The sequence below is a fragment of the Ischnura elegans genome, chromosome 10, assembly GCF_921293095.1.
Source record: "Ischnura elegans chromosome 10, ioIscEleg1.1, whole genome shotgun sequence".
Lineage (NCBI taxonomy): Eukaryota > Metazoa > Arthropoda > Insecta > Odonata > Coenagrionidae > Ischnura > Ischnura elegans.
The window spans coordinates 35,261,526-35,282,491 of NC_060255.1; the positions used below are offsets into that span (position 1 = coordinate 35,261,526).

A 20,966-nucleotide genomic window follows, 5' to 3' on the forward strand; every position below is an offset into this window, starting at 1 on the left:
AACTGGAATACCGATGTTCTTCGAGCTCCCAGGGGACACACTTTAAAGTTGATTCACGTACGTGGTGTTAAGAAAAACTGTTAACACCGACCTATGTATGAGCATCAAATTTAAATATTATGTCAAACGGTTATTCTGTGATACATTTTTATGCTCACCCTGTATAATTTTTCAGCGAAGGCAACGGAAAGAAATCGATTCCCACAACATGCTATAAGTAAAAAATATTGGAAGGGAAGCGCGGTTATCTGTTGTGGGAACATATCTGAGTTAGTATTGCACTTTCCATTTTCTGTCACCGCGCGGGATTAGTTTCGGTGGGAAGGAAACTGATGTATTTTTTTAAGCCCGTGTGCCACCAAAAATAAACTTCCCCGATCCACTCAGAACGTCCTCATCTCGTAGGGGGGAAGGGAATCGATTTTTGAGATTTATTCATTCCATCCCGACCTGCGGTTTTCCGACTTGTCTCCCTCTTCACGTGCTAGCATTAACCTCCCAATCGAACTTCGCAGGTCCGCCGGTTCAGACTGACGGATGTAGCCTCTCTCTCTCGCGGCACCCGCCGCTTGGCGCTAAGCCAGTCCCGTGTCCGAGTGACACGCGAATGGCAAGAGAGCAAGGAACACACACTCTAGCACCGCTGTGGGAAGCTTCAGCCCTCCCACCATACCTGCCGGAGGCGAGGGAGCGCGAAGAAAAATTGAGTCTCGGACACTTTCACTCGGTTAATCAACTCTGTGGAAAGGAGAGTGTGTGTAGGGTTCTCGTGGGGAGGAAAAAGAGCTGGGTGAAATGCTCCTTCAACCTGTGGCGGTGGGTGCCGCCCCGTTCCCCGAGGACTTCGTCCGTAATACGGCGAATGCTTGCACTCGCGATCTCATGAGTACCTAATGACCCCTTTAACACTAGAAGGACTAGAACCGTCATTTTGATGGATAATCTTCACTTACTTCATCTATATCTACATTCACAGTCCACATCCACTCGCAAGAAAACGAATGATCGCAATGGAAATGTTAATGTTGCCCATGTTCATTATTTAATTCTAGAGAAATATCCAACACAGAAATAAAGTCCTATAGGTAAAATGGATTTGAAAATTATTTCCATTTTCTACAGCGTAACTATGAGTAAAGAAAAATTTTAGAGGAAATTGAATTTCGTCTTGCACAAGTGGGCCACTCAATTTGCTGGGAAACTTAGTTGCCGCATGGTACCCAGGGTATATTTCATAAGAAGTGTGTTCATGAGTTCAGAAAATGACAGTATCAGTATTTCTGTCTTATAAGTAGGTTTACCTACATCTAAATATTACCCCGCCAGCGGCCTAAGAAGTCGTATGGGAGAGTGTGATGGAATACCAGCAGTTTACGAAAAATAGCACGTGCTCCAACAAAATTACGGCTAGTATTTGTTTAAGTCATTTATGGTTCCGGGGAAAAATTAATTACTAACTAAAACGAAAAAATCTTCTATCGGACCCGGAAATATAGTGGGGTTCTAAGATGATGTTCTCTGAGTCACTCTTAAAGATATCTATTCTCAATTGTGTAAGCAATCTTAGCCTAGGTCTTTCTGTTTATTTAGCGGCTCCAAGCCTTATTCGCGTACTATTTGGGTAACACTGTCTATTCACCCGTAGGAGGTTTTGACAAATCTTGCAGCTTTCCCTTATATTTTATTCAGTCCATATACTTAATCAAACTGCGCAGAATTTTTTTCTGTCTTCTTCATTTTATCATAACTTTATATGTATGTGTGTTGACATAAATATAGGTAGATAAAAATTTGGTAAATTCTAACGATAATGTGCAGATAAATTGCTCGGGTGCTCCGTGTGGAAAGCCGGGAAATATTTTTGCGCTGTAATCGCCAACAACTCTTAAAATTATCCGTACAGCTATATTATAGTTTGAAATTTGTGTCTGGGAAAAAATTGTTCGACTTAACTTCATTTATCGGTGGCTAAAAATTGCGTTGCACTATCGCAGGAGGTGTAAAATATTTCTGTGAAGGTAACGAAAGCAAATCCATTGCTATAGCAGGATTAAAGTAAAAAATATTGGAAGGTCATCGCGGCTATCTTTTGTCGTTATATTTATTTTTATTGTATATATTCTGTTAAAATATAATTTAATATTTTTGCATAGAAAAGGAGTCACACCACCTGTTTACTTTAAAAGACCAACAACCATTAAAATGACGGGTTAAGCTTTTCTGTTTTATTTTTAATGTTAACGCGTGTTTTATTCAGAAAATCACTACACTATATTACGTTTATTGCAGTGTGAATGGAAATAAGCATTGTATCTTCCATACCGAGTGGCATTTGGTAGTCTTAAGGAAGGGAAGAAGAAGTGACTTGACTGCTGCTCATTTTAAACTTTTTATTGTGAAATAAATATGTACTAAGTTGCGTTTAAAAACGGAAAAAGTTATGTCTAATTAAGTTATCAATTAATTTTAATGTAACGAAGAAATATTTAAAATAATTACTACCCTTCAACAGAAGAAGTTATTTTCCTTCTAGGTATTCATATAATCCAGGACCTTTTGGTCTTAACATCTTCTATAATTAGAGACATCGAATGTTCACAAAATAGCGATAGATAATTCAGTGATTCGTTTCAGTAATTTTTATATCCATATGTGTAAAGAAAATCATAATATAAGTCTATAGACGACGTAAAAAAATTATTGATTGTCAGTAAAAGAATTTTGTTAGGGAAAAATGGTTGAACTGAACTCTTCGTAATGGATATTCGCAAAATTTCGGTGCACTTAAATGCTCGGATTTAACTAGCAGACATTGCATAATATTCCTTTAAAATTACTTCAATATACTTTATATCTCCTATTCTGTCAACGAGGGACCCAACCGGCGGTGGAAAATGAATGCCATTACAAATAGACTGTACTTTCGTGTGATTTCAATACTTGCAGGCTGTCAAGAATTATATCTCTGAAATTAATAGTTTGCTGATTGAAAAGGTCATTGTCATCAATGATTACCTTGAAAATCACGAAATAAATTTCTTTTCGTGGTAAAAATCCAAATATTTTTTGCCTTGACCAGGATTCGAACCTGGATCCCTCGATTTCTGGTTGAGTGCTTTTGCCAGTTAAGCCACCGAGGGGTCATTCCTTACTGTGGATATTTCGACCGGAAATCGGGGGATATGGGTTCAAACCCTGGTCAAGGCGATGCTTGTTTTCTATGTGGACTTTTCGCACAATTTGTGCAATGCGAGGGACTCCCGTAAAAGTTATCACCGTGGCTAGTCCCGGTATACTTGAATTTTCTTTTCTCCAAAATGACCTGTAATTTCCCGGCAGATGGAAATAATATTGCTTAAATTGTTGATAAAGATATTCAAGTTTCCGTTTCAGGGTTCTGATAATGTCGAAAAAAGTGATTGTTTGAGGCGTAACTAGGTGAAAGCGATTCATTATTAAAATTAAAAAGAAGAACTTTGTGCTTTCACATTAATATGTTCGTTCGAAAAATTCAAAGACTTTTATCGTTCTCTCTGATCAACTGCGGGATGATGGATTTGTGTCGATGATAGATACAAAAAAATCACCCAGAGCTTACCACTCTACAATCATATTTCTGTTTATTCCTAATTTGCGGTTGGTGCTGCAGATAAATTATTATGAAATTGGTAAAACTTTTAAAAATTTGCGATTAATGGCACAATCTAAGACGTATTGAAAATTTTTTAATTCATTACAAAAGTTTGAGTTTGGAGGTATATATGAACGCATGTTTTGATAAGCGACGGCTAATTTCTGATCCAGATTGTTATGTTGCTAAAAAATAATGTATGAAACATAGACCTTCGAGTTTTTTGCGTTTAATGTATTATGGCACAAATTAAAGTCAATAATTTTTAAAACCGCTCTCAATAATTTATTTATTAACCAATCATAAATTCGTTTTTTATTGTTTTCAAGTGTGGATCCAAGGATCTGATACCATATATAAAGAACTCGTTTACTATCCTCTGTACTTTGACATTGACTGTCACGAGTGAAAGTAGTGGTCAGAGTATCACTAAGCATGCACGTGAATTTATACAAATATTAACACTAATTTGGGCAATAATGCTGTTCCTTAAAGAAGCCAGTATTAGGGTTTCAAAAATTTTAGTAGAAGATCCCTATTTTTACTACTAGATTGCTACTTTCCGTTACAGAAAATACAGAGAAAAGCAATTTTGCCGAAGTGGCGATGGCATCTCAGAAAAAGATCGTTTTCACATAGCGCCGAAGTGTTGCAGTTTCACTATTCCACGTAATAATCTGGACGGGAATTCCCGATGACGTATGCCCTGCATCTGGGGGAAAAACAATTGTCCGACTGATTGCATAGGACAAGAGCTATTACTCACCATCTGCCCCGGTGACGAGGAACCCAGCAATTGTAGCGATTGTGGACGCGACGAGCAGCATGCAAAAGGTTCCACGGCCCTGCCGGACGTCCTGGATGGGGCAAGGGGTCGGCCTCCTCCTGCTCTTGTGGTCCACTGCCATGGCAACGAAATCTCCGTGGGCGGGCATCCCGCGAACATCTCCAAGACAAGCAACTCGAAGGCGCACCTCTCCCAATGGAAGGCGATGTCTGAGAGGAAAGCGCCTGAAATTATTTTTACCCCCTTAACTTTCCCTGAAACTTGACGTTAAAATCCACCGGGTGGTGGATTAGAAAGGAAAACTTCGTCGTAAATTCGTTGAATTTTGTGGAGAGAGGGTATTATTCACGTTGTCACAACTAGGGGAGGATTGTATCAACTTGGTTTGCTGAATTTTACACTTCGGGGTGGTTTGGAAAGGGGTTGAAGATTTTAAAACTCTTCACGAGTTTTAGTTAGGTCGTTTTCGTCCTTTTCCCGGTGTTTATATGTGGTTCTCACGTAGATGGCACCGTTTCCTGTGATGAAAAAGGCTTCCAATCTGCACTAAAAAGGGGAAATATTTTTCTGTCTTTTCCTCAGTGGTTCTTTATGGTTTTCACGCGCGGAGTGCCGTCTCCTGTGCTGGACAAGGCTCCTACTTTTTCCCGCATTGGGACGCCGGAGACTTCCATGACGGGAAGGAACGCGCCGACTCGCCGCGCGTCTCAAAGCGCTCTCGCCGTGGACCCAGGACGCTCTCCGAACACGCGCGATGCCGCTATCCCGCCAGCAGCACTCTGCTTCCCATTCTTCGAGAGTTTCCCGCTAGCACCGCTCTCCCGTCCTTGTTTGAACAGCGGTGCTGCCGCCTGGCGGGGAGAATTTCTTCCCCACCACGCGGCGGCGCTGTCTCCCACCCCAGATCTCCGCTGCCCTTTCTCAGCTCCTCCCTCCACACTCGAGCGTGGTCCTTTCGGTCGTGTGACGCAGGGCTTTTACGCCTCTAGTCGGGACGGTTTCGTGTGGGGTAGGAAGGGGAGGATTTTTGCGCGTGGACCGCGCTGGCGCATAGAAGGGGAAGATTTCAAAGCGTTCCGGACCGCGAGTTTAGCGGGGGAGGCTTTCTCCGGGCCACGTGGGTGCCGGAGTTTTTGGCTACGGGCGTTGTGTTGAGGCGCCAGGGACATTCATGAGCTCCCTCGCCGCTGACCCGACGGCGTCAAAACTTTTCCTCGGGAGGTTGAGGGGTCCCCCTTTACCGCAAAACTGTCCCTCACCCCTCCAGCCTTCTCCCACCCTTACTCCCTCTAAAACCCCCCACTCCACTACCCCACCTCCCACCCACTTCCCCCTCGCGTGTGCTGTCATGTTTACCAACAAATGGTAAACGCTTTCTCTCTCTCTCATTCACTGGGCCTCGGCGAATTACGGGGCTTATTTTTACTCTCAGTCTCGCCTAATACGGCTTTAATGAGGCGCAAACGGTGGTGGGTCGGCGTATTTGCATATTTCTTGTCCTCTTTTTCACTTAAAGGGTCCTCTTGACGACTTCCTTCCTCGACGTTTTAGGGAATTCACTTCAAGGGGATGTCGTTCCCACAGGGTTTTTCGTGTCAAAGTCCGCATCATCGTCCCATGATTATTTGTGACCACATAAACGTTGGGCTATAATTTTTTACAGTATTGTCCGTAAACATACAAAAAGTTGACCGTTCAATGGTCGTGAAATTTTACAATTCGGTAACTGTTTAGATTTTTGATGTAAAAGTTCATACAATGTTGACCGAAAATCTTTTTTGAAATCTCAAAAACTTGATACAGTTTTCCAAAAATTCTTGAAGACTAATCATTTTGAATTCTGTGAAACTGGGTGACTTGATATTGAAGAGCGGAAATCATGCAGAATAATTTTTCGGCTCCGTAGATTTTGCAGAATAGTGAATTTCTCACAAGTTGTGGGCTATTGGATTTTTTTTCTTACTGAGGATATCACCGTAAAGTTTTTGGGGTAATATTTTGCTCGTATTTACTGTTAATCTTCACAGATTTTACAGAAAGTAAATTTATTAGGTATTATCATACAAATATGAAATTACTCATATGGGTATGCAACGCCAACATTGACTCATTTTGTACTTGGAGACTTACAATTATATTCATAAATATCTAAGTTGTTTCAAGATTTTATTTATGTCTTATCAATTTCGTTCCTTAGTTTTGAAACCAGCTTTAAATATGTATGTAATGTACTTAATATTTTCCTGTGGATACTTATGTCGCAGGCTTCGCACCTTAAAAATATTTTATTCCCAGTGAAATATTCTTTCCTTTACTCTGCAGAGAATAGCTATTCAATAACGTTTTATTTTACATCGAATTTTTGAACGTATGAAAGCTGACGTCTGATGCTGAGAAGTGAAATTAGTGTATAATTTTGTTGATGCAAAATGGTTTTTGGGGCGATGTAATCAATAATTTGCTTTGGAGTTGAAGTAAGTGCTTTTCAAGGAAACTATTTAGTGTTTACTGTGAATACTTGTATTAGCAGAAATTAGCTACTAACAGAATTTCGAATGTCGGAGAGTGTACCTATATGAGAATGAATTATCTGATTAACTAGAGTCGTAGTTTTGCTATTATCTCCCCAAAAACTATACATGTTTGCACCTATGTTTTCATTTCGGGAAATTATTGAAAAATGTACAACTGTTTATCTAATTTGAAAATTGTTAACTTAGGTACATTTGCATTACTCTAGCAAATTTCTTCATTCCATTTCAGATTTGGGTATAATAATTTATGACATGCTGATAGAAATGACGCTTGTATTTGAGTGCATAGCATCCTCAGCTACTGGTCGTACCTATCAAGTAGAGAAGACGAATTCCTAAAATGCTATGGTGAGTAAAATGTGGTTTTAAATCCTTTCCTCGGGATTAAACTGATAGGCTTTCTCATTATATCGTTTACAAATAATGTTATGTGCATTGGAAACTTTTTATAGATATCTTTATTTGTACAAACGATGGAGTGGTTCGTATATATGTGGCTCTTGAAGAGAAATATGCAAAATCGTATTCATAGGATTGTTATTTTGAATTCATCAAATTGGCAAACTATTATTTAGTGAGCGTTTTTATTTTAAGTTTGACTTGAGATTCTTCACTAGCGACTAAATTCATGATCCTCTCCTTTTATGAGCGTTTCTACGTAACTGTCATACTAGGGTTCAAAAATTCAATTTGAGGTAAATGGACCGTTCAAAGTCCTGTCATGGTGTAAATATTCCAAATTTTAATAATCCATACCTGTTCTTCCCCATACTCCAACCATTTTTTACGAAAACGCCGCGGAATTGAGCTCTCGTATCATATGCGCAAGTGATTCCGTTTACAGAGCCATTCTATTATTGAAGATTTCGCAACTAAGATAACATTTTTCTATGAAAATTTCCAGTTAACCATTCTCCCCAATCATGACTGTGTCTTACCAATCCATTTCATCAATACTTGAAAGTCACATGTTCACGCAGAGGAATGTAACGCAACAGTGCGTCGTTTTGGTGTCAGTCAGTGACGATTGACATACATTTTTTTCCGCTGACCAAAATCGAGGGATGCGGGAGATAATCGTTTCGTATCCAAATCAAGTCCATCCCAAGAATGAAAGATCAGAATAAAAAATTTCCCCAGCATTCACCGTTTTTGGTCCTGAGGGCCGTCACTGACTGACATTTTAACCTTAGGTACTGCTCAAGTTTCAAATTTTGGTGCGTGCGCTTCATTGGCCCCGACTGGTACACTAGATTCGTGACATAATATGTTCCTCGAGTAATAATGTTATATCAGTTTTATTGTTATTGGTAAATTGTTTGTTTATGCAGCGGAGTAATTTATTTTTTTGCCAATTGTTGACTTCGGCATGCCGCGTATCACCGTAACCTTCATTGTCGTCGCGTCGCTTCGGTACGTTTGTTGTGAAAGCGGGACATAGGAGCAGAATGATTGTTGAGATCTGAAATCCTTAATTTTAACATATGTCAAGATATATTAAGATGGCAAAGACGGGAGCAGAAAGACAGCGCGAGCATCGTGAGAGGAAAAAGAAAAGCGGTGAATGCGAGGAATTAAAAAGGAAGAATAGAGAGTGGCAATGAAGTCGTAACAGATCATGGCAAGGGTGGTGTTGATATAGTTGGGGGATAAAGCAGAAACACGACCTGGGAAGCTTTTAAGTTGGGTTCTCCTGTAATAAATGCAGTGTGAGTGTGTAATTAAAACAGCATGAAAATAAAATTTAAAGAGATCCCTGTACACGGCATTTCTGCCTCCAATGAAATGCTGGACTAACAGTGGCACGGCATTTCACCCATACGGAACACACTCTTTGTTCACCATGTGGAGTTAGTTGCTATAAATATAATTAAGATGTCTCCTTACGCAATAGATCATAGTGCTAGGATAACTCACCATTTTAAGCAAGAAAATAGAAATCGAAGAAAAATTACTGGATAAAATACATACTATGTGCTTATGTTTCAGTGGGGTAGCCAGGAATTTCGTTCAGGGGGGTCTAATACAGGGGGAAAATGTTTTTAAAATAGGATACTAGGTAGAGGGTTCGAAACTAATTTTAACACTTTTTTCTGAAGAAAAATAATTGTGTTTTTATATTGCGTGGGGCGGGGGGGGGGGGGGTCAGGACACCCTGGACATACCCCTTGTGGCTATGCCACTGTTATGTTTCTTTTATATAAATTTCTGTGTTCAATATAGATATATTTTTCAATGCTCATTCCATGAAAAAGAAGAGTTAACACGCATCAAATCACATGTGTCAGTCAGTGACAATTCCCGTCAGTCAGTGACGCTCCATTTTTATGACCAACGAGAGGAAACCATTACATTCACAAACTCACGATCACGAACTGCATACGTTTGGGCAACTCTTAGAACTATTTTACGTATTTCGTGGATTTTCTTTATCTTGCATAATTTCAGAGCAATGCGAAAAATGTGACAAAGTTACAAAACGGAGTTTCATTTGTGTCAGTCAGTGACGACGACTTTGAAGTTTCAAATCTCCGGTTCTACAGGGCTCACAGGGAGGTACCAAAGCCAGTGTATGCTTTCATTAACTTGTTTTTGGTGGAATCCTCCAGAAAGTTCCTAAATTTATTTGTGTCAAGTCAAAGGGGAAATATATCAACAAAAACTGGGTGTAACGGTCAGTCAGTGACGCGTAGAAACGCTCTTATACCAGCTCACATGGAAATGCGAGAGAAGAAAAACATAGGTTCTCGGAAAAATTCTTATATTTGTATTTATTTGGTAGTCTATGTTGGCAATATTTTAGTTCAGACTCTAATCTATGCGCACCTAAGACGAAAATTTATTTTCTTAAATATGATGTTATTCGGGTATTGAGTAATCTCAGTTGGTGAAACATTTCAGCTGAGATCAGCAGTACCTTTGTATCTCAAATATTTCATGGAATTGGTGAAGCGCTAAATTCGCTCGTGCAAGAAATATCTCCGCCGAAGAATACCTCGAATACTCTTGTGATTATTTTTCTTATTCGTCCCATGAATGTGTATTTCAGAAATGAACTGGACTGTTCAATTAGGGAATCCACTCTATTTAGTATTGCTTGAATTTTAGGTTTGTTGTTTTGCATTACTTATCTGGTCTTTGGGTTGCTCCCGAAGATATTCATCGGTTTCTGAATTCTATGATGCAGTATGGATATTTGTCGAGATACGTGCTGATTTACCATTTTCATAGACTGGAATGTGGGAGGACTCAAAGACAATAAAATTCGTGCTGTGTAGAGAATTCAATATGCATTCATCTACTGCTTGGTATGGCATAGTTGGAGTCTCCTTTAGCAGATAAGATGGCATACTAGTTGTAATTATATTCGCATCGTCCGAAATACTCCTGTCTACATATTACTAATCTTTTCCTACCGACGTATGTATGAATTCCACTGTGAGGTGAATGAAACATTAGTGGACTCACGATGATGCTATGCCAGTAAAGTCATAAATTGGAGATGGGATTGTTCCTCAGAAATGCAGCTGCAATATTGTAAACCTATTTGAGGATGAAGCTCCAAGGTTATGTATAGAGTTTCGAAACAATAGTGCTTTCGAAAATTATCGAAAAACACGTCACCGGTAAATAGTTGTAAGTAATTCAGTGTAAATTTATAGTGATAGTTATCGAAAAGTAACAGCCCACGACGAAAGTTTCGTGAAAATACAATGCGATAATTCAGATATTGTAAAATAAATATTTTGGTATTTTTATTGCGTTATTATTTACATTTTTAATGGAATGAGTTAGCATATTTTGCAAAGTTGAAAGTGGTACCAGCTGGATCCACTGGTTTATTTTTTAAATGCGGATTTAATAGGCACGATCCAACCTCTCCGTTGATAATATAGAAAAGAATCATAAAAACCGTAATAAAATGTGAATGAAATTTATGTCTTAGTTTTTATGCAATTGATTTTGTTATTTTATGTCATTTGATTTTTGCCACAATATTAAATTTAATCCTTTAGAATGAATAAAATGCAGTTTTTTTATAATAGTAGGTCTCTGGATATATTAAATGAGTATTGTCAGAGTACGTTAGTGATAGGGAATTTGAGATTACCTTGAAGAATGATGAGGTTACAGTGTGAAAATTTATTTCTTTACGATTAATAAATTCTCTGCCTCTAAAGTCGCTTTTATAATGATATTTAAAAATGAGTTCTTAATGAAATCCAGCAATCTCCACTAAATTTATTAACATCGAGATCTGTCTCTCCATGGGGTTCCATCGAGAAAAATTTTACTCATTACCTCAAAGAGAAACTTCAATCTATCAATTTTCTTCTGCTAATTTTCAAGTTAAGACACAAGATTTTGCATCTGAAAACAATTTAATTTCATCCATTTTTAATGTTATTATTATTATTATAAATTAGAACAAGGCGTTACAAGTGTTTCACTCTGTCTTTGTGTCTGCTCGAAAAATATACCCGAAATATTTGAATATCATTACGCTAATACGAAAAAACATACAAAAGCATGCAATCACTATATTTTTACATAACTTGATAGGTAAAATTTGGACAGGGACAATTTAAAAAATTTGCAATAGTAAACATTTTCTGACTTTTTGAACCACCGAAAGGGATTATTATGAAAACGATGGCTAAGATTATGGCTAATACGAAAAAAAACAAGGAAAACTGTGTAATCACTATATTTTCATTTATCATCATGAAGTAAGTTTTGGAGAGGTATATATTTAAACTTTTGCATTTATAAAACTTTTCTGGCTTTTTTTCTACTGAAAGAGATTACGTTGAGATGAAATAAACCGTCATCACGCTAGCTCAATGTTTGCCCACTCGATCCCACATTCAAGGGTTTCGCGTGCTCGCGTGGGCAGCAACTCGACGAATTCCCGCAAAGCGCCGCTTACGAGCTCTCTCGCAGTTGTGTAATTTACGATGATTGGCTGCGCTCCGCAGGTACGTAGCGGAGAGAGGCCCTTGAAATGCGTTTCCAATATCGCTTCCTACGCAGTGTCGCGCGCTGCCGCCGTTTTTCTCTCCTTTTGTGACATTGGTAACGGACAGCGAAAAATACACCCGGTCATATACGCGTGAATAATGACACTGCGAGAACCGCGGATCTGCTGAGATAGCCGGAGGACAGATGGACTGATGTGCGGGGTATGGAGAAACGTAGAGAATATGGAAGGAGGGATGGGGAGATAACATGAGCAGTCTGCTGTGGCACGATAGATAGGGCACAACAAAAGCACAATTTTTCCGTAATCAAGGCTATACTGCTTGTTTTATTGCGATTTTTTTTCGCGAAAATTATTCTTTTTTTCTTTTTATTTTTTTATTGCCTTCTCTCTCTCCTTTTGCCGAATCCCCTGAACCCACCATTTGAATGGCGAAGCGAATCATTGCGTGATAAAGTTGGCGACATTGAAATGGAATGCGTCATCGGAAAGCACTTTAGACCGCTGAAAATTTTTTCTTCGTTAATTGCCATTTTTTCGTGGTTTTATTTTATTTTTTTTTTGTTTGCCGAATGTCACGTCGTTTTCCGCGCGCGCTTTTTGGAATCAAATGGTTTGGTGGCGTTGAAATATTTCGTTAAACCGAGAGGGAAATAAAAGAAAAAGGTTCGCCAATTAAATTACTCACTTATCGAATTGCCTGTGCCTGCTGAATTGAGCTTCGAAGTCATATTTTCATGATGAGCATTATCACATAGGAGATTTACTTTTATAGCTGGTAAGAGATATTCTTGTTATTTTCGACATGAAAAAATGAGGGTTTAGGACATCATTCGGAGTAAATTTAATTTTTTTTTCAATTATTTGTTGGTGCACATGGTTCCTGCAAACAGTTGTAGAAATTAAGCGAGCTTCATTGAGCATATTGTGCAATAATTTCCTGATTAAGTTATCAACTCGATAGTTTCTTAATTTTATTCATACGTTGAGGCAATCTAAGACTTACTGTTGTATTACAACATCTATTTTATTGCTTTCTTACTAGAACTGACTCCTTACGTATGTTCAACCGATTCTGGCATGATATAGTGGAAGTTCGACGTATTGAAATTAAAGGTAGCTGTATTTTTCCACAATTATTTAACAATTTAATACCACCCGTATCGGCTCACAAATTACATGAAGTACGGCCAGAACAGGAAGCAGATGGTGGCTCTGTGAGCCGAAATGTATTAAATAATTCGTACACGGAATACGTATTAAATAGGCAATTGTGAAAAAGTACAACTACATTTTATTTCAATCTTACGTATGTTATAGACATGTGCATTAAACCCAATCTTTATATTATCATGCATTATAATTCTGTTTTCAATGTTTCATTTAGTTGGTATAGTTAGGGCTTCCATTGTTAATGCTATTATTTTAAATTAATGTTTTACAAAAGATACATTGCGGTGATATTAATCCCCAGAATGGCAATTTTTATTATTAGACACAAGCACAGTCATATGGTAACATTTTTATGGCAAAAAAGCCATAAAAGTGTGTGATAGCAATGAAATATTTTTACTTGAGGGAATAAGCCCCATGTGAAATATTCATATCCAATTTTATGAATAATAAGTCAATGCAAAAAAACTTCTCAATCCCTCGAGCGAATTTTGTGGGAAATGAGGGATGGGATGCTCTAGTGATAACAGAAAAGATAAACCATCAGTGAACGTCCCAAAAGGTCCGTATCTACTCGATAAATCTAAAAACCAACTCCCGTCTTGGTGACGACATTTACAATGCGCTCGCGTTAAGAAAGTGATTTGTACCAAATTTTTTTCCATCACAAAGAAGTTGAAGAGGGCATTATAAGAGGGAGGCGGATGAAACGTTAGCCATTTTACCACGCTAACACCGTTGGTTGAAATAAAGATATAATATATATCCTCCGAAACGTGCACATATTTATATGCACAAAAGACCTACCCCCTTTCGCACCTTTATATTTCCATTCATTCATCCCCACCCCATCCGTTGGCGCGCTTTTGACTATGTGCGGAAAAAAATGAAGATCCCTCGCCCGCACTTAAGCTATCCGATAATGCCCCGCCCCTAACCAGTTTGGGCCGGCGCACTTATAATCCGATACCGCGCTGTAGGAATAATAAAAAGAGGAAAGTAATCTGCAGGGAAATAATATAGCTCCCTCCCCTTCTCTTCCATACAACCTTCCTTTTTCTCGCTCGTTAACCTATATCAACATGTTACTGTGTCGTTAAATCTTTTTTGGAAAGTGAAGAGTGAAAAGGAGGAGGGGGAACAGAAAAATTCTACGTTCTATCTTTTACACAAGGCCTCGAGCCTTCCTATATCTTTTTTGTCTTCGTACCGCCGACAGACAGTTCTTTCCGTACTTCTTTTTTTATATTTTCAACGCGTTTTTCCAAAAAAGAGGCGTGCCGAGGACAAATGTGATTGGTGTTGGTGGATGGCTGTTATTTTTATTGCTTGCGTTCGTTATTATTTCTTTCACCCGCAATTCCCTCCCCAGTACTCATTGGGTAGTAGCCCCACTTCCTTCTCTCCCGCCTATTTCTTGTTCGCCGTCGCCCTGAATCAGGGGCGCGAATATAAGGGGCTGGGAAGTTTCAGAAATGTTGGAAATGTAGAAAAACACTTTAGTAAGAACATGATCTATACGAGTGCGCATGTTATGCAGTTATAATATGTATAAAAATAATATTTATATTTATTCGCTTTAATTAATGTATAATTATACATTTTTCAATTGTAGAAAGCAGCCATTCTGGAATAACCACGCCTTGGAGACAGAAGAAGCAGGATACAAAACTTATAAAGGACGATAAAGGTACTCATAATTACCAACATTCGGGCCAATTACGGACCCGTCTCCTTAGTGAATATTTGTGGAAGCCATCGATTGAAGTACCATAGGATTAATTTGTACATGTTTCGCCTAGAAGACGTCCGTCATTTGCGCGAAGTGTGGTGAACGTAAATCTTTATACTATCGCTAATTTTCTGTGTATCCTGCCCTTTCTGTTTCGTATTCGTATTCTGTGTATCCTGCCCAAGTCGTATTCGTATTTATTTTTTAATCAAATATCATGCAGTGCTGTTATAAATAAAACCTAACATAGGGTGAAGTTATTGAGAAGCTCTACTGATTCCGAGTACCAGTGAGAGATAGTAGGCAAATATTAAAGAGCGAAATCTCTTTACTGAATTGTACCAATATTTTTGAAGTGCCCGAATCAGCAGAATCGTCTCAGGTCACCGCTTCAGGAGTCCCCTCATGGGTAAAAGTAAGGCATTATTCAAGTTAATCATATTCACCTTGCCCGGTGGTATTCATCACTCGTCTTAACTTCTCACCCGCTTGGAACGTGGGAAGGAAAGAGATAAAGTAAGTGAATATCACGCTAGTTTATTTGCCTACACCGCTGGGCTATTGATTGTTATCACTGTGATTTAAGTAATTTTTTCGTGTAACTTATTTATTTTGATTTTTTTTGCATCACAAGGTGAGTTATTCAGAAAAGCCGTTAGTACTCCAAAGGACGTAGATTAATGCATGAAATTTTCTCGGTACCTACTTCAGATCGAAAGGCCTGTTTACTTCGATACATTGAAACGTACGAATTCATGACTCATTACATTAACACTTTTTGTGGAACGGAACATGTACAAATGAATGATTCAATTAAAAATAAGTTCTATTTTCTATTCATAGATTTGTACAAGTTGGGTGGCTGGGTGGTGGTGGGTTGGGTGCATTTTTTGCGTTTATATCGCGTACATATATTCGACATTAATTTTCACGAGCCAATGTACCGTTTAAACAGGCATTTCGTATTCGTTTGGATCACTTGAACGATATGATTTATATGAGCCATTAAAAATTAGTGAATGGATTTAAAAAGCCGGCTCAGGAGAATGAGTCGTTCACGATGAACGATTCAGTAATGAGCGACAGAGCTGTATTCATGAGGGTTTGCCGGCTGGTGGTAGACGAGGAGGGGGAGGGCGTTGGAGGTGGTCGCCTCCGTGGGGGCGCTAAAGATGTTGATTTCGGTCCATAAACGCGTCGCGCTGTCACGGCGGGCGATGTTCGCTGCGGTGTCATATAACCGCCGCTGTCATTTTCGCTTCTTTTATGTGTTTCATTCAAAAAAAGCGCTGAGAGAGAAAGTGGAGTGGATCTTGGCGTAAGAGCTTGAAAAAAAAGAGTTTGAATTGGAGGAGGTATCGCAAAACTGTGGCAGGGATTTTTCTGGTTTCCGTGTTACATGTTTTCGTTCATAGCTGGAAATGACAGAGCCACTGACGTTTGTATCTTCATTCTTTTATTTCCTGCATTGATGTCGTTCATTTGAAACCGAAATATGAAATATTTAAAAATATTCCATGATAGATAGAAAAACAGACAAGTTACGACTATGAAAATACATCATGAAATTATTCATATTCGGTAACTACCGCGTCGGTGTGGAAAAGAATGAAGAAGAAGATAATGTGTATTACATTGTGTAAGGAGATGAAGAGGAACGACGAAGTGCTGGGTATGGTGGGTGAGCAGTTTCTAGTTGAGATACGGAAAAGACAGAACATCTGGATGTAGCGAGTATTTAGCGGAGAGGGGGTGTTTAAAACAGTGTTTGAGGATAGAATGGTTGGTAAACGAGGGAGAGTAAGGAAGAAAACTGTATTTTTAGATATAATGAGGGAGTAAGTGAGCCATATTGTGAATTAAAGAGAAAGGTACATGAAAGAAGGAGACGCTACCATAACAATTCTTAAATTTTGCATAGAAACTTACCGTAATCGGTGGAAGACATTAATAATTGCCGCGTCGCGTCGGTTGTTATAGCGAAGACAACAGTTTCGATAGCATTCCATGGTCTTAAGTTCGAAGATGCCGTTCAACAATTTTCGCCCTCATTATATAGGGCCCTGAAACCACCTATTCTTGCAGCTGCTCTTTGTCCGGTACAATAATTTCCTCCAACGGTTGTCTAGATTAAATCCATTTTTTCGATTAAAATTACTTTAAAAAAGTTAAATTATATAAAAAAATAAATTTTATCACGCACCGTGGAAATCTTCGTTCTCAAAAAAATACTTTATTTATTCCCTCACAATCATTCCCTCATAATTTAATACATGAAATAACACGTAAGTTGCCACCTTTGTTTTCCTGACTTTGTAACTTTATTACAGTTCCGTTTGTTCGTGAACTCTTAAAGATTACAGTGCTACTTGAGATTATAGTAATCGCGCTTAACAGTGCGAAAAGCAACGAACATCGCGACTACTAGTAAGCTGCGTGGAGGAGAGGAGTAACTAATATGCGGTTACCCGCTCGGCATGAGGTCGTGAGGTCATCAAATAATGCTCGAAAGGTTTAAGGCTGGTTATTTTTCGTCGCAAATAGATCTATACGTAGGCGACAGATCGAGAAACCGATGAGTAAGGGCACTTTTGTTTTTCAAGCTCTATCAAAATTGAAAATACACGAACCGATGAACGATTCGTGCTGCAGCTTTGATGGCCACCCAAAAGGTTTTAAAAATCAGCTCGGTGATAGTGTAGGAACATACGAAGTAGTTAACCAAGCTTCGATTCCTACAGACTACATATCTCGCCATACTCGGTGGCGGTTAAATCCGTACTCGATAAACCAAAGGTCGCGGGTAAGAGGTTCACCTAACCACCATCCATGGTATGATTGTCCATGACTGCCCAACCAGCACATGTTAAGAGCGAAGGTGATGAAGCTAAATGAGCTTCATCACCTCCGCTCTTCTCTTGTCCTGCCGCGTAAACTGCGCTGTAATTCACATAAATTGCCTTGTGAAAAAAATCCCCTCGATCAGAAATCGAACCACGAACCCTTGAACTTTCGGGCCATTGCGCAGATGACTCAGGCATCCTGATTCCTGAATTGCTATGGAAATTCCAAGGCTCAAGGTACTAGATTTTTTATCATGGCAATTCATGTGAAAATACGAAAGGTTAGTTGCCACATTTAATATATGACTGGTGCAAAAGCCTAAAATTTCATGTATTGGGTAATGAATTCTCAGAGCAAGGTGACATACTTCCTGTTCTTTGTATTAGTGAGCTCATCGGAATGCAGATAAAAGTTTTATCCCCATATCCTTGAGGCTCATGATGTGCTTTGAAGTCTACCCTTCAGACAGGAAATTAAGAGCGCTACTCACATCCTCCATTTTTCACCTCATTCCTCCATTTCCATAGCTCTAAGTAAAAAAAGGCAACAAAAAAGTACCGAAAAAAAAACCTTTTTAGAAAACGCATTCGGGTGTGAAGGATAACGGACACATGCCAGTCACATTTCAGTCTCCCTTTGTAGTGAAATGAAAGGAAAAACCTTTAGCGTGTTTTTTATGTAATTTTTGACTGTATGCAGATCCAGCGCCTGAGAGACGTTGTCGGAAGCCATCTATCTGTAGTTTTGGTCGCTTAAGTCGGAAACTTCCCTGTGAGGATGAATATGATCCATATCCTCAGTTCCTATGTATTTCAAATTACTACATTTCTCGTGATTTGTGGCTATATGTGAATGGATATCTTTAAGAGCGACACAGAGTACATAATATTGGAGCCACACAATACTTCCAGGTCCAATAGAAGCGATAAATTAAGAGAGATGTTTTGCCGAACGGGTAGATATGGGAATTTGTTTTTCCCCCGAACCATAAAGAACTTTAATAAACGCTAGCCCCAACCTCGTTAGAGCACTTCATTTTTTTTAGTTGTAAACGGCTGGTGTCCTAACACCCCCTACCACACGCCTTTTAGGCGGCTTGCGGGGTATTGTGTAGATGTAGATGTAATGTTGAAGGGTGATAAATAGATATTTATTTTCAGCATTGATTTAAACGGTACAAATGTATGCCTAAGAGGAATGGTGACTAGAGATATTATAAACGATAATAGCATACACGACAACTTAGTTGGCCACATAATGAGAGATGATGAACTTCTGGAAAACAATCGTAAAAGAACAGTTGAAAGGGAAGAAGGGCAAGGGACGGTCCCGAAATAGTTACGTAGGACAGGTTATAAAGGGCATAAAAATAAGAAATGCGTCGCCTTGAAAAGGATAGCGGAAAGTGGAGAAAAGTGAATGGCTGCGTCGTACCAATAATAGTGTTGTTTGCCAATGATGATGAATAGTAATAGCTTTCGATCAGCTGGAAATTAAGATTATTGAAACTGAGCAAAGACAGAAAAACCATAATCAAAATTTTACTAAGGAAAAAATGAATCGGAAATGATTTTTGGAATGACATGGCAGTTGCCTACGCGGATGTGAATAGATGTTAGCCCGCCAAGAGCTATGCTAAGAGAAATGGCACCTGGGTGATTTGATATCTATTATCCTGTCGTAGGTGTTAGAATTCAATCGAAAAACAAAGTTATCCAACAGTCTGCTTTAAGCAGCTACCCTTGCATGAAGGTTGGAGAGAGGTCTAAAGATGAGTGTGTGCGAAAAATTAGAGAAATGCTAAGGTTCTGATAACTGGAAAAATAATTTACAGGTTTAGTTACTATAAAAACTTGAGCCTTATTCTCAACATCTTAACTTGTCGTAAATAGGTAGTACAAAAATTTAACATATCGTGTGTTTGTTTTTACCTGAACTTCGGACTTGATATTATTTCAGAAAACGTCAAATATATATCGACATTGATCTTTTGCATGGAGTACAATTACGTCAACCTAGAAGGATTATTATTTTTTCAAGTTCTCCTATATTATTTGTACGATTTATGCGATGTCTGTTCTGTAATTGAAGGAGTAAGTCATACATTGATCTGGCTGACTACCATCTGGAAAATCAATGCTATTGGAAATGGGAATTTTATTGTACTGATAATTTTATTGTTGAGGTACGGTTTATAACTTGGAAATAATAGTCACATAAAATGCGAGGGTGAATTCATGATTTTTGTACTACCGTCTCTTCGTACTTCTACATATCTGTAAAAATCTAAGGTCCCCATTTTTCTTCTTTCATATTTTCATTGGATTTTATTACTTGTATTTTTGCAATCCTGTCTCTTATGTTTGTTTTCCTTCTTACTTTTTTGTTATCCTTCTTACTTAAATTCATTACTATCGCATTATTGTTTCACTGTAAATTGGCACAATTGCAGTATGTGAGTGATTTGAGGGCTGAGAAACATACCGGTGTAAGACGATTTTTGTTAATTTTGAGATTTCCATGGAAACAGACTCCAAAATGGTCTATTGCTGGATCACTACATTGCATAATGGAAGCCGAAAGTGAAGAACTGTTAAATGTATTGATAATAACGATGCTGTGATGATACTGATAAGGTGATAAGGATTAAGGTTATAATCGTGAGAACAATGACAACTGGAAAGTAATTATTGAGAAAGCTTGATTTTTGACTTACAACGACAAGTTTTTAAGCCCATTAATTAGTAATGAGCGAAACTGTGATTTTCCAATCACTTGGTTACCTGCAACTGCTACTCATCATTAACGGTGATTCTTAGCTGTGATCGCTGTCACTGAGGAGAAACACTAATAAAAGTCAGCCGTGATCTGTGGTGCTGCTATTCCGGCTATTTTGTCCAATTACAATGAATGAACTCTCCGCAAAAGGAACGAATAAATTTATTTAAAATAGGAAAATTAGGCAAAATTATTTTTTTAAGGGAAAAGTTCTGATTCTGAGTTTATATTACGATAGTTAAGTAAATTTGATGTGGTTAAGGAATTGATAAGTGGCAATCATTGAAATATCGTCGGCATTTTTTTAACATATTTTATATTAAAACTATCGTGATTCAAACCGTTAGCTGTATATTTCTTAAAGAATGTCTTATTCATCATGTTAGGTGAATAATACATCCATTATTTTAATGCTGGTAATTGGGAGCAGCCGAAGCTATCTTCACCCCATTCACAGGCGCAGTGATCTCGAGTATTTAGTGATTTAGTAACCGGCAATGATCAGC

The 20,966-nt window shown here is 38.5% G+C and overlaps 1 protein-coding gene across 1 annotated transcript in view; it reads right to left on the reverse strand.

Annotated features, from left to right (window-relative positions):
- Positions 1 to 5,144, reverse strand: part of LOC124166851 (neurotrimin-like) — a 495,488-nt gene extending 490,344 nt beyond the window's left edge. The window contains exon 1 of the mRNA XM_046544557.1: positions 4,398 to 5,144. Within this exon, the coding sequence (XP_046400513.1) occupies positions 4,398 to 4,566 (169 nt within the window). The 5' untranslated portion in view covers positions 4,567 to 5,144. The remainder of the gene's footprint in view (positions 1 to 4,397) is intronic.
- Positions 5,145 to 20,966: the final 15,822 nt, after the last annotated feature.